At 42.8% G+C, this 14,339-nt stretch overlaps 1 protein-coding gene across 2 annotated transcripts in view; it reads left to right on the top strand.

The window, feature by feature from the left end:
• Window positions 1-14,126, top strand: part of PGPEP1 (pyroglutamyl-peptidase I) — a 38,295-nt gene extending 24,169 nt beyond the window's left edge. For both annotated transcript variants that reach the window (XM_034437630.3, XM_087894537.1), the window contains 3 exons: window positions 3,988-4,104; window positions 6,515-6,747; window positions 7,745-14,126. In XM_034437630.3, coding sequence (XP_034293521.1) covers window positions 3,988-4,104; window positions 6,515-6,747; window positions 7,745-7,937 — 543 coding nt within the window. In that variant the 3' untranslated portion in view covers window positions 7,938-14,126. The remainder of the gene's footprint in view (window positions 1-3,987; window positions 4,105-6,514; window positions 6,748-7,744) is intronic.
• The last annotated feature ends 213 nt before the right edge of the window (window positions 14,127-14,339 follow it).

Below are 14,339 nucleotides of genomic sequence, written 5' to 3'. Positions count from 1 at the left end.
TCTTAAACATTTTGAAATAAAAGTGTAAGGGGGAAAAAACATAACTTTTCATAAAATGGGGGGGGGGGGCGCTGAAATTATCTGACCGCAGAGGAAGGAGGGGCTTACCTTAATACCCGAAAGTTGGCTTAACCCACAGCGCCAGAACTGCCTTTTCTAGCTTGAAGACATTCCGATGTGCTGGACTAGAATTCCCAGCTAGTTCTAAGATTTATACTCCTTTAGCTTAGTTAGTTCCAACCCCTGAGAGTTGTATTTGATCGTGGTGAGATAATCAAAATCAATACATTCTGGAAGTTACATTGCAGCAGGAGAGCCCTGTTCGTCTCTGGTACAAATAGTCCTTATGATCGTAATTGTAAAGCAGGTCACATGACCACGGCCCAATTTTACTAACTTTTTTTGTGGTGTTAAGTGAATGCAGCAGTCATAAAGCAAACTCTGCAGTCATTATACAAACCCATTATTCACTATGGGAGGATTGGGGGGGGGGGGGTTTCCAGAAGCTGGAAGTAAAGACCAATTTCTGGCAAATGTCGTAAATCATGATTGCACGACCACCTCGTTTGCATGCTGCAAACGGCCATAAATGTGGGCTGGTTGCCAAGCACCCAAAACATGGTCACATGACCACGGGGTGGGGTGGGGGACAACAGGCATCAGAATTTCGAAACTGGGTGGTAAGTTCCATTTTCACTGGTCATAAATAGAGGACTACCTGTAGCAACCAAGACGAAAGCTGATGGGTTTTAATGCAACAGCCACAAAAAGTGCTGCAAAGCTCTTCCATTTTCTTGAACTTGCAGTTCTTATTGTGACAAGAAATAAACAGTATTCCCTTGCTCATAGAATTAAAAATGAGACTTTTCACCAACTCTGAAGCCCATAAGCAGCAGCAGCAGCATTCCTTGCTCTGCTCTGCTCTGCTAAGGTAGACTGCCTCTGAATATAGCTTCCCTCTAGCTTTCATGGTTAATGGCTGCTAATATACCAACGTGGTCCCCCAGGCTACTTATTCTCTTTCAGCTCTTGTCAACCAGATGCCTCCAGAATTAGTGATTTTCTTTTCCTCCAAAATCAATAGAAGATTCAGAGCTCATTAGATTAGGCTTTTTTTTTGCAAGAGAAGGGGAACTTTAACCCTTTCCACTGCCCCCAAACTGCATTCTCATTTAATTCCCCTACTTGTCCTCCAAACTATAAAATCTCCTTTCTTAATCACCCAGCCTGAAGTCTCTAGTTATAAATGTGGCCTCCAGTTTTAAGAGCTAAGCGTTGTCCTTGCGTCCCGTATCAGGATAGATCCTGAGACAGACTTGTAATTTGTGCCTCTTTGATTGGCAATGTTTTTGTGGCTGGGGTGGGCTGTACTTTTGACTTACTTATTTGTTTGTTTTAGCTTCCCAGCGTTCTCGGCTGGTGACAGGATAATCTGAAGGGCTTGTCGAATGATGGTTGCATTTTGCTATTCACCTTAGTAAGACCGGGGGGGGGGGAGCAAGTGAGCAGTTTTGTTGCAGAGCAATATGATCCAGTTTGATTTGTGGGCTGCAGCATTGAGACTGGAGAGCTTCCCGTTCTGGCTCAGACCATAGGCCAAGTCTTCTGAGGCTTGACTGGGTCATGCAGAAAATAAACTGTGGCCCAGGGTTTCACTTATTATTTCAGGAGCCTGCATCTTACAGGGCAAAAGCACCAGGAGGTTCCTTAAGGTAGTCCTCGAGATCTTTCTGTTTGTGTCCGTCCGTCCATCTGTGTCTGTCTGTCTGTCTGTCTGTCTGTCTGTCTGTCGGTCGGTCGGTCGGTCGGTCTGTCTGTCTGTCTGTCTATCTATCTATAAATCTATCTATCTATCTATCTATCTATCTATCTATCTATCTATCTATCTACCCACCCACCCACCCACCCACCCACCCACTCACTCTGTTTCCCCAAAAATAAGACATCCCCTGATAATAAACCCAATCGGGCTTTTGAGCGCATGCACTAAAATAAGCCTCCCCCCGAAAATAAACCCTCCCCGAAAATATTTAAACGCAGAGCTGGAAATCAGGTAAGCCCCATCTTGTTCCACGCACCCCAAAATAATAAGACCTCCCCAAAAATAAGGCCAAGCACTTATTTTGGGGCTCAAAAATAAAAATAAGACAGGGTCTTATTTTGGGGGAAACACGATACCTACCTACCTACCTTTTTCTGTCCATCCATCCACCTACCTTCCCACCCACACCTATCTGTCTGTCTAATTACCTACCTATCATCTATCCCTTTCTGTCCATCCATCCATCCACCTACCTACCCACATCTGTCTGTCTGTGTATCTATCTCTGTCCATCCATCCGCCCATCCACCTGCCTACCTACCCACATCTATCTCTGTCTGTCTCTCTCTCTCTTTCTGTCTCTCTCTGTGTCTGTCTACTAACTGTCTGTCTGTCTGTCTGTCTGTCTGTCTATCTATCTATCTATCTATCTATCTATCTATCTATCTATCTATCTATCCCATAACAGAGGGTCTTTATGGCCATCTCTAGAGCACCTTCTTCTTCTTCTTCTTGTGCCATATCCGTCATCGGACGTTGGTGATCCTATTTTTATCAACAACCGCATGAAAAAGTGGTGTTGAGTTTTGTCCCTTAGATTTTGAAGCCATGATGTTCTTCTTCTGCCTGGACCTCGTTTGCCTTCAATCTTTCCTTGGAGGATTAAGTGAAGTATGCCGTATTTTTCTGGGTGTTGCATCACATGTCCAAAATATTCTAACTTTCACTTTTTTATGGTTTTGATGATTTCCCTTGGCTTATCACCTCATTTCTGATTTTGCTTTCAAAATTCATGACGGGAGTTACGACATCAAAGGCAGTAGAGATATTCCTTACTGGACAGTAACCTCACTTTCACTGTCAGGTATCCTCCAGGTGTCTTGATTTTAAACCTTATCCATATCAGAAGCCAGATGTCCACCATCCCAAAGTAGCCCTTCCTTTCCAAAACAGCTATTTACTTGTCTGCAGCTTCTTTGGATTTCCTTGTTAATTAGTCACCATCTGCCTGATTAATTAAGAAACATTTCTTTAATGCGCTGTTTCCCGAACTTTGGCAACAACTTTAAGCTATATGGATTTCAACTCCCAGAATTCCCCAACCATCATTGCCTGCTGGGGAATTCTGGGAGTTGAAGGTCCAAACAGCTTAAAGTTGCCAAGTTTGAGAAAATCTACTTTAACGGGAGGAAAGGGAGGGAGGATGATCCTTATTTCAGATACTTCTTGCTGCAGTTAATGTTGCTATAATTTTTTTTTTTTGCTACTGTTTTACTTATGGGATAAGTAAAGAATTACAGCCTCCCTTGAGTTCAATGTAAATCCTAGTAACTTCATAGAATGGCCCTTCTTTGTAAAAGAAAAAGATAGTTCTCCTTTTAGTGAGACCTGCTTCTTTGACTTCCAGGTTCTAATTATAGCTCTGATCTTTCCTGGGCATCTCTAGCCAAATCCTAATTGGGCTGAACCCTATTTAGGTGGTGCCACCTGCTGAGACCAGCAAGGGCATAATCAGCATAAAACAGTCCTCCTGGCTCAGCATTTGATAATTAGAAGTAGACTGCCACTGAATATTATGAGTTCCTTTTAGCCCATGTACCCAAATAACTATGGTTGGACTTAAGTGGAAATCCCTTGTTTATTTAAAGAATGTGTATGGCCACGTCTCTTACAGAACGATCATATGTGGCTCACAGCGACCAATTAAAAACAGCAACATAAAAATACATCATTTTAACCCCCTGATTCAATCCCATCCTAGCCCAATGCTTGGGGGGGAATCCCAGGTTTTCACAGCCTCTAGTCATCCTTTCCCCCCCTCCCCCCAGTCTCAGGTGAGGGGCTGTTCCAAAGGGCCTGGGCAGCTACAGAGAAAACACACATTTCTGAGATCCTTCTAGGTGACAAACTATTTTGAAACCTCTTTTTTTCCCCTTTTTTTTCAGGAATTGGAGAAAATGGGCCTCGGAGAGGATGTGGATCTACATGTCTACGAGATTCCTGTTGAGTATCAGGCTGTGCAGAGGCTCATTCCTGCCTTATGGAAGAAACACAGCCCACAAGTGAGTGAAAGGACGTGAGAGCGGCGGTGAGGTTGAGGAAGATCGGTGTCAGGAAACTGGCTCAGTTTGCAAAACCCTGATTTTTGAGGCGAGGGACAATCATGGGGGACAAGGGAGAACCCTGAGTGGAGGGGCGGCTGTGGCCTCTCACCCACTTGGCAGAAGATGGGGGCAGGTTTCCTGTTTGTCCGACTCATTCCTCCAGGGTGGGCACATTCTGCTTTCTCCCTCCCATTCTGGCAATGCATTGGGAGAAGACTAGAAAGCAGTGGTGAAATGTAAAATTTGTTACTACCGGTTCTGTGGGTGTGGCTTGGTGGGGGGGTAATGTGACTGGGTGGGCGTGGCCAAGTTTTTTGTTTTTTTTTTTACTTTTAAAACCATTTTTTCTTTCGGCCGAAGAGGTTGTAAAAAAAAATGCTTTTAAAAGCCTCTAACGATCCCAGCTAAGTTGCCTGATCGTCAGAGGCTTTTTTTTCTTTTAAAAGCCTCTGATGATCCCAGCTGAGCCGCGCGATCATCGGAGGCTTTTTAAAAAACTTTTAAAAGCATTTTTTCAGCTGAAGAGGTGAATAAAAAAAAATCCTCTGATGATTGCGTGGCTCAGCTGGGCATGGGGAAGGGCAGGGATTTTTGCTACCGGTTCTCCGAACCACCCAACGCCATCGCTACTGGATTGGGCAATCCAGTCCGAACTGGCATCATTTCACCCCTGTTAGAAAGGAACTAACTTTTGGTGATGGAGGGCAGCATTTTTTTTTTTTTTACTTGGGGGCAAGAATTAAGCATTTCAGTGAGCAGAGCTAGACTCTACCACCACTACTGTTCCTTGGATTTGTTCTACCCGTGCTGTGTATGTTTTAGAAAACAGGCTGTCAGCGTTCCAGAAAGTTCCCAACTCCAAGTAAAAACTTGGATTTGATGATTTTTAAGAGGAATGGGGCCAAAAACAATAGAAGGTGGATTTGCTGGGTGTCATTAGCCATTGTATGTAAAATAAACCACCAGTCTGAGTTTGTCTCAGAGCTGGGACCAGGAATGATAGGAAGCAAGTTCTTTTCCGCCTTACTTTTTAACTTCTGGGTCTGATTTAGCCTGTGGGTCTACCAGCTGCTCAACTACATAGATCCACGATCTGATCCAGCAGGTCTCTTTTGCAGTATTTCCAGCATCCAAGCAGCAGTCCGCATATGACTTTATTGGCTTGTTTGTGCTGTATGTTTGCATACCACCTTGTAAAACAGCAAAGTTTGTAAACTTTAGCTAGAGCAAGACATTGAACCATCTTAAACCTGAATACACTGTAAAACCCAATAGCAGCAATGTTGAACAGAACAACAGATAAATATGTTTAAATTTAGAACCCTTGGAGAAATCAAATAAACAGATAAATGAGGTAGCTAGCATTCAAAGGGAATAATCTGGCAACCAAGGTAATCTTTTCTAGCAAAATTGTCTGAGCATAATTTTAGGTTCTGGGTCTCTATATAAGAAAGGCGAACCATAAAGTCATCTGGTCACAAGCTAGTTAGGGCTTCAAGGGGTAATAGTAGCATTTTGAATGGACTTTAGATTCAAATACAACCCCCAAAAGGAAAAAAAAACAAAAACAAAACCAAAGTATGTTATGATTGTCTGTAGAGATTATCAGTCATCCAGGTCATGGTTGTCCCAAAGGTGCTTTTTCAGGAGGCAGTTAGACTTTCTTGTTTATTCCTTTGAAGATATTTCGCTTCTCATCCAAGAAGCTTCTTCAGCTCTGACAGGATCCTTCCATTCCCCACTATCCTGCCAGAGCTGAAGAAGCTTCTTGGATGAGAAGCGAAACCTCTTCAAAGAAAAAACAAGAAAGTCCAGTTGCCTCCTGAAAAAGCACCTTTGGGATATATTATGATTGCATTTCCCAGAGATCTTTAAAGGCTGGGGGAGGGGGTAATTTGTTTTAATGGCTTAGGCCCATGGTTATCCCACTTTTTAAAAAGGAAACGAAAGGAAAGGAAAGGAAGAGAAAAAGAAAAAGAAAGGAAAGAAAGAAAAAGAGAGAGAAAGAAAGAAAGAAAGAAAGAAAGAAAGAAAGAAAGAAAGAAAGAAAGAAAGAAAGAAAGAAAGAGTCAACAAATATTGCAAAGATCATGGCACACTTATATAGAGTGGCTGTATTTTCTTGGTGGTAGAGGAAGGTTGAGTTTTGTTCCTTTTTTAACCAGAATCTGTCTCTTTAAGGACATGCACTATGGTTATATGCATTTCCTTCTTCCAGATGGGAGGAATGTACACTCCAGGGGTTATTTGGAAAAGATTTAAGGGCATGTTGACCTCAGGTCGTTAGTGTGGCTCTCAGCTGTGCCAGTTTCATGAACCTGCTTTTCCACTTCTGCAACAGAAAGCTTTTGACTTGTTTTCAAAACAGCTTATAGTTCACGTGGGACTGTCTGGCATGGCCACAACAGTGACGTTGGAAAAATGCGGCCACAACGTGGGATACCGGGGTTTAGACAACTGCCACTTCTGCCCAGGTTCCGAATGCTGCATTGAAGGGGGCCCAGAATGCATTGATTCGATCATCGACATGGACGCCGTGTGCAAGAGAGTCTCTGCATTGGGACTGGATGTCACAGTCACGATATCAGAGGATGCTGGGCGGTATGAAGCAGAGAAGAGAGGGCGAGGGGATGGAGAAGAGTGGGGGCGGAGAGAGATGGTTTGAGGTACAGGCAGTCCTCGACTTACAACCATTCGCTTAGTGACCGTTTGAAGTCACAACTGCACTGAAAAAAAGTGATTTACGACCGTTTTCCACACTTAACAATTGTTGCAGCATCCCCATGGTCACATGATCGGAATTCGGGTGCTTGGCAACTGGCAGGTATTTATGATGGTTGCAGTATCCCGAGGTAACGTGATCACCTTTTGTGACCTTCTGACGAGCAAAGTTAATAGGGGAAGCCAGATTTACTTAGTGACCACATGATTCAGTTAACTGCGGTAATTCTCTTAACAACTGGTAAAAAGGTTGTAAAAGGGGGCACAACTCACTTAACAGCCGCATTGCTTAGCAGCATAAATTTTGGGCTCAATTGTGGTTGTAAGTCAAGGACTACCCTGTAGTCCTTTTGTATCTTTCCTAGATTTTATTTTAAATGATGTGTAAATGTGGTTTAGTTCTATATATCCGTTGATGGCTGATTTGTCTGAATGCCAGGCTTCCAGGAATTCCCTAGCATTTTTGGAGCTGGCTTGATCTAAAATGCCAATAATTTCCCAGTTGAAACTGCGGTTATGTCTGTCCATGTGTTGTGAGATTAAGGAGTCACCTTATAGAGGAGATGGCCGGCATAAAAATTTAATAAAGGAGTTTTGGTCATGAATTCTGCCTGCTAGTTGGGGTTCATTGATGCACTTGGATTGCTTACATTGCCTAGTTGGGTAATGAAACAATTTCAAGCAAACAGACAAGCTTAGAGAGCACTAAGAACTCCACCATTCAATTCCTGAACTACAGGTACTCACTTCTGTTGAAGAGCAGAGGAATGAAATGCCATAATTCATTTGACTGTATCTTTGTAGGCTTTCAAATGCAAGGGCTTATAAAGTTTGCTCCCCCTTCCCTGGCTGAAGAATCTCATTGTTCTTCTTGTAGGTATCTATGTGACTTCACATACTACACTTCCCTGTACCAGAGCCATGGGCGATCTGCATTTGTCCACGTGCCTCCCTTGGGAAAACCATACAGCGCAGAGCAGCTGGGCCGTGCACTCCAGGCCATCATAGAGGAAATGCTCAATGTCTTAGAACAATCTGAGAGCAACATCAACTGTCACAACGAACATTGAACTCGGGCCAAAGTCCCTGCCTCTTTACTTTCCTCATGGTTGCACTTCCAAAAACTTTTCTCCTGTTCTTACAGAATCCCAGCTGGCAGCGTCCATGTAGAGGATTGAGAACAGAAATGGATTCCTGGCACTCTGTGGAGATACATTTTGGGAGATCCTCCTTTGCTTCTCTTTTGATTCCAGCCAAACTAGTTCTCGCTAACTTCTCGGGGTCCCCATCGGTGTTCAGGTCCTGCAAAGATCGTTAAGCGGATTGAGAGGATCTGCCAGTTAGGCAATTGCTCCAGTTGTCTGATGTGCTCCAGTTCAATTTTGCAAGGCCTTTGTGTTTTCAGAAGGACAATTTGATGGTTCCACTCAACTTGTAGCAGTGCTTTCGGTTCAAAATGTAGGACCCTCGCAGGAAGTGCTGTTCCCTTTACAGGAAGATGTATTGTACATTTACCCGGAAGCTTGGAAGATTTTATTTTCTTCACTGCTTAAAACAGATTCCTCCAATTTATAGGGTAGAGTTCTGCTCTTCATAAGGAACGCTTGGGGATGAAAAGAGAGGCGGGAAAATTTCCTTTAATTGACACCTCATGCCAAATCTGTTGATGGTGTGTGTGTTTTTTTTTAAAGAAAGACCAGATCTCTTTGGATTTTGCCTTTCCTGACTTCCGTAGCCACCCATCGATCTGAAATGTAGAGCTTCTCTTCTCTTCTGGCCTGCTGGCTTAATGTGCCGTAGGAACTGGCCTCTTCCCCCCACCCCATCCCCAATAGCCCTACCGTAGCTATCTTTCCCAGTGCCTCAAAGTGAGATGTTGCTCAAATATCCTTTTGTACCTTAGAAAAATAATATGGTACATATCCTTTTCTAACCTTTTCTGCTCTGCTGGGGAGGGATGAGACTCTGGATCGAGATTAGGATTTTGGCATTTCTGCTTGCTTGGAGAAGGGAGTGAAGACTTGCTGGCACCATCTTTTGCCTGGTGGAGGCCTCTTTTGCTTCAGAAGCGCCCATGATTTCTTCAGCAGAGTAGTTTTCCAGGAATTTCCCCTGGGCTCTCCCTTCCGTAATGCTTACCTGATGGTGGGCCCTTGCCGGCTCTGTAGAAAACGATGCTGCACTTTTTACCTAGATGGGATTAGGGTATAATATACATTCAAAAGATTAAAGACTGTGGGGTTGTTGTTTTTTTTCCTTTTAAAACGAGCAGTGTTCAACTTCACTCTAAACAGGGAGACTTTGGGGATGAAGCAGCAGGAAGCAACGTGTATGGCAGAATGGAGACTCGGCCACTCTATAATCTTGGACAATGGAATTGCCTGATAAAACTGAACTGGCCACAAAAAAAATAAGCAACTTTGGCTAAAAATGGTCTGGTTTAAAATGAAACCGGTTCTTCTTTGCTGTAAAATCATTCTTGTTTGAATCTCTCTCTCTCTCCCTCTCCCTCTCTCTCTCTCTCTTTTTAAACTAATTGATCCTGCTTTTATAGTAACTCTCAGTGAGAGCTGCCTTGTGCTTGTCGGCTTGCTAAACCCAGTGGTAATCTGGTTGCAAGACAAAGGGATGCTGGGGTTTGAATGCGTGGCCGTATTCTGAGACAGTCTTATGTGAACCTCATCTGTAGCCCTTTTTGGGTTGCTAAAGTTGCTCTTAAAATTGTTTGCACACACCAGCCTCTTACACTTGCATTCAAATTCCAAGCACCCTTGGGTGTGGTAAGTCAGCCAACTCCTTCATTTAATAATTTATTTTATTTAATATTTTTTTTCATCCAAATGTGATGGCTTCTGTGCTTTTCCCCCTCCCCGATCCCCACTCTAGCAAAGGTGGGGTCATGGCATAGGGTCTACATTTGTTTGTTTTTTTTTAGATTTGCAAGCAGTCTTCTTCCTTGGAACACTTCGTAAGATGGCAAACTGTGCAAGGGGCCTTTTGCCCCCTTTTCTTAAAAAAAAAAAAACAGCAACAATGCAGTTTGAGGAACAAAAGGCTGCTGTTTTTAGTTCTAATAAAGTGTAGCTGTGAAATTTATATAATCTATTAGATGGGTGCAGATATGCACATTGTATAAAGGCTATCTCTCTTTGAAATGATAAGAATAGGTGACCTGGATATTTTTTTTCTTTAAGATGTGAAATGGCTTAACATTTAAATGGAAGGAAAGGTGGATTGTTACAATTAAAAACCTCCTTTTAGGGGACCATATCTTTTTTTTTTTTTTTAAGAGATGGTTACCCTTACTGGAAATTTCTCTCCCTCATTCTTCCTTTCTTAAAATTACATTTTCTTTTTATCATCTGTTTGCTAAGGGAATGGGATTTTTCAGGCTTCACTGCAAAATCCTTTGCAAGGTTGGAGTGACTTGATTTCAAAGAAAGCTTCTTGGAATGGTGAGAAGATTTGCCTGGTAGCACCATCTCATTCTGTGGATTTGACAATACTTCAGTTTTCAAACAGTCACTTTATAGTAGTGTTTCCCAACCTTGCTAATTTTAAGATAGCAATAGCAATAGCACTTAGACTTTTACACCGCTTCATAGTGTTTTACAGCCCTCTCTAAGCAGTTTACAGAGTCAGCTTATTGCCCCCAACAATTTGGGTCCTCATTTTACCCACCTCGGAAGGATGGAAGGCTGAGTCAACCTTGAGCCAATCAGGATTGAACTCTATGTTGTGGGCAGAATTAGCCTGCAATACTGCTTTCTAACCACTGCACTGCCATGGTATGCTTGCTGGGGAATTCTGAGAGTTGAAGTTCAAATGTCTTAACATTGTCAAGGTTGGGAAATGGTGCCCTACAGTAACCTCATTTCTGACAATATGAGTTCAAGGAAGAGCATCAAGCATCCTGGTCTGTCCATACTGACACAAGGATTCTTCTGCTAGTCCTCCGCCATCCCTTGTGTGTTTTTCCTTCCATGGAACTTTCAGTCCCCTAATAATCACACCATGGGCTGTATTCAGAAACTTCTGAATCCGTACCTTTTCTGGATGCTCTAAACTTGGATGCTAACTTAGAATATGTATCATATACATACAGATAGTTCTGATTTACGACCACAATTGGGACCAGAATTTCCATTTCTAAACAAGGCAGTTGTTAAGGGAGTCATGCCCACTTTATGACCTTTTTGGCCGTGGTTGTTTAGCAGATCACTGCAGTTGTTCAGTGAATCATGCCATCATTAAGCAAATCCAGCTTCCCCCATTCTTTCCTTGTTGGAAGCTGGCTAGGAAGGTTGCTTATGGTGTATCCAAGGACGCTGCAGCTGCTGTAAATATATGCCAGGTGCCCAAAATTTGTTGACATGACCGTGGGAATGCTGTGATGTGAGAACTGATCGAAGCCCCTTTTTCAGTGCTTTTGTAATTTTTGAACAGTCGCTAAATGAATAGTTGTAAATCAAGGACTACTAGTATTTAGTACAAATAGATTAAAAATGATTACGTATTCATTTTGCATCCCTATAATTGACACCTTCAGTTACTGGGATGTAAATTATTATGACGGCAATCTGAAACTTTTTTTAACCAGCTGTTTTTGTGTTTAGTGCAGCACACATAATTTGTTAGTATTGTGTGCAAACAAATACAGAGCTTTGCTTGGAAGCTTATTTTTACTGGGAGATTGGTAAATGTGTGAACAGACTGTTCGATGGTATACCTTTAAAGTGTTTAAAACAGTTGAGAATGTTGAATTTGGCACAGGAAAGAGGTGTGCATGTAACCTAAAACTTCTCAAGAGACCTTTTGCCCAGAATGTGGGGAGGGGGAAGGGAAAAATCAGGCTTTGGAGTGACATTTACTGGTGGGAGGTGTGGCATGGCTCTGAAAACAGCAGCCCAGAGGACAGTTGCTTCTCTTAATGTACAATATAGGGTGCTTCTGTATAAATCATTTTAAGCCTTATTGTTCAGCTGCACCCCCACTCCCGGGTGTGCAGGAGGAAGATCTCTCTATGCTACAAATTGGGGCTTTTGCCCCACTTTACCAGCTCTGATTGGACCTCTGTGTCTCTGGTGTTTTTCTAATGAAAATGTTGCCTGGCTAGCTTCCACAATGGGGGTTGGTGTAAAGGGTGGGTGGGGGTGGAAGGGGACTGATGAACAGCAATTTGATCATCAGCACAGTGTCCTCTGATGAACTGTCCCATCGGTTGCAATATTCCACACTGCTAAACCAGAATTTGCCTTGCCGTACAGGCAGACTCAGTCTAGTAGCCTTAGCAATGTAATTATTACTTGTTTGATAATTCCTAATCTTTTTGTCACTATCCCGAAAAAATAGGCGCCACTTGAAAACCTAGACGTCATCCAGAGTCCTCTAATTCAGGGAATGGCACTTATGACAACTTTATGACCTGTGGACTTCAACTCCCAGAATTCCTGAGTCACCAGCCCTTGTTAAAAGAAACCAGATTTTGTAAACCAGCACTTAAAACATGAGTTTTAGTTTTGTTTTTTTCCCAAAAGTAAAGACCTTTTAGAATGGGTTTATAAATCACACACTGCTAACTATCAAATACAGAACACTGTTCATTCCTTAGTATCAGTTAGGTTATTATATTTATTTAAAAGAAACTTATTTAGTCAGAGCGACAAAATTACCCAGCCACTACAGCTAGTCCTCAAATTACAACCGCAATTCGGACAAGAATTTCCATTGCCTCGCAAGATGGTTAAGTGAGTCGTGCCTGATTTTATGACTTTTTTTAGCCATGGTTGTTAAGCAAATCACTGCCATTGTTAAGAGAATCACATGGTTGTTAAGCAAATCCAGCTTCCCCCATTGACTTTGCTTGCCAGAAGGCAGCGGGGGAAGTCACAAATGGCAGTCACATGAATCCCTGGGATGCTGTGACCATTGTAAATAGATGCCAGATGCCTAAGACCTGAATTTTGATTGCATGACTTTGGGGATGCTGCAGCAGTCATAAGCAGGAGAACTGGTTGCAGGTCCCTTGTTTCCGTTGTAACTTCGAATGGCCACTAAACAAAGCCAAGGACTACCTTTATACCTGGGACTCCAGTGTGGATCCAATGCTTGACAGACTCAAAAGTACCCTTTGCATTTAGGGCACAGGTCCACCTTTGGAAACTTTTAAGCCCTATGGACTTCAATTCCCAGGTTTCCCCAGACAGCCATGCTTGGACACCCCTCCTTTAGGTGGCTGGAGACTTGACTGTTGCAGCCACCACCTTGGGCTTTTGACCATATAGAGCCGAGGTGGCGCAGTGGTTAGAGTGCAGTAATGCAGGCTATTTCTGCTGACTGCTGGCTGCCTGCAATTTGGCAGCTCGAATATCACCAGGCTCAAGGTTGACTCAGCCTTTCGTCCTTCCGAGGTGGGTAAAATGAGGAACCCAAATTGTTGGGAGCAGATATGCTGTCTCCGCTTAGAGAGGGCTATAAAAGAACTGTAAGGTGGTATGTAAGAGCCGAGGTGGTGCAGTGGTTAGAGTGCAGCACTGCAGGCTACTTCAGCTGGCTGATAGCTGTGGTTCGGCAGTTCAAATCTCACTGGCTCAATGTTGGCTCAGCCTTCCATCCTTCCGAGGTTGGTAAAATGAAGACCCCGATTGTTGGGGGCAATAGGCTGACTCTGTAAACCGCTTAGGGCTGTAAAAGCACTATGAAGCGGTATATAAGTCTTAAGTGCTATTGCTATATGCTGCAGACACCCCTGGATGCCTGTATTTAGACACTTGACTCCAGTTCCAGAGGATTCAAGCAAGAGTTCCTCTCACCTCTGGCAATGCATCAGATTACCTCTCAAAACGCCACCTGGCTCATGTGCCTGCCCTTCGGGTCTGCAGCTCCTTGGAGACTGACCATCTGCTAAAGCTGCCGAATTTTGTCAAGGTCTGGAATCCTGACCTCTGAATCGCCCGAAATGGTTTTGTTTTCCTTTTGAGTTCTCTTGACTTTTGTTTTCATTCTATTTCCATCTCCTCAGGAATCTCTTTTCATTAAAACTCCGGACCTTTTGTTTCACCTTCCCCCACCCCTCCTAACTATAGAAAATGTAATTTATTCTATAATTTCCCAGGTGTTTTTTTTTTTTTTTTTTTTTGCAAACCAGTTAATTTTAGGGGATGGTTGTTTTCTTTCCACCGAACCCCTGTCTTCAGTACTAAGCACCTGAGTATTTTTTAATGGTTGCATTAAACTCCTTTTATTTAATCAGTTAAAAATGAAGTGTCCTTTCTGTTTTTTTCTGCTTCGCTTTTTTCTCCTACTCCCCTGGTTACATTGACCAGTTCTTAACATTTCTTTTGCTCATTCATAAACTGAAAGAGGCCACCTAACTGAAGAATGTTGTCAAGGTATTGCCAGAGGCACTGACACAAATTTGTAGTTTTATATAAATAAATTTATTGAACATATTTACAAAAGACAAGACAGGA

The sequence above is a fragment of the Pantherophis guttatus genome, chromosome 1 (genome assembly GCF_059756535.1).
Source record: "Pantherophis guttatus breed Tessera chromosome 1, ASM5975653v1, whole genome shotgun sequence".
NCBI lineage: Eukaryota > Metazoa > Chordata > Lepidosauria > Squamata > Colubridae > Pantherophis > Pantherophis guttatus.
This window is presented reverse-complemented; position numbering and strand designations above follow the sequence as displayed.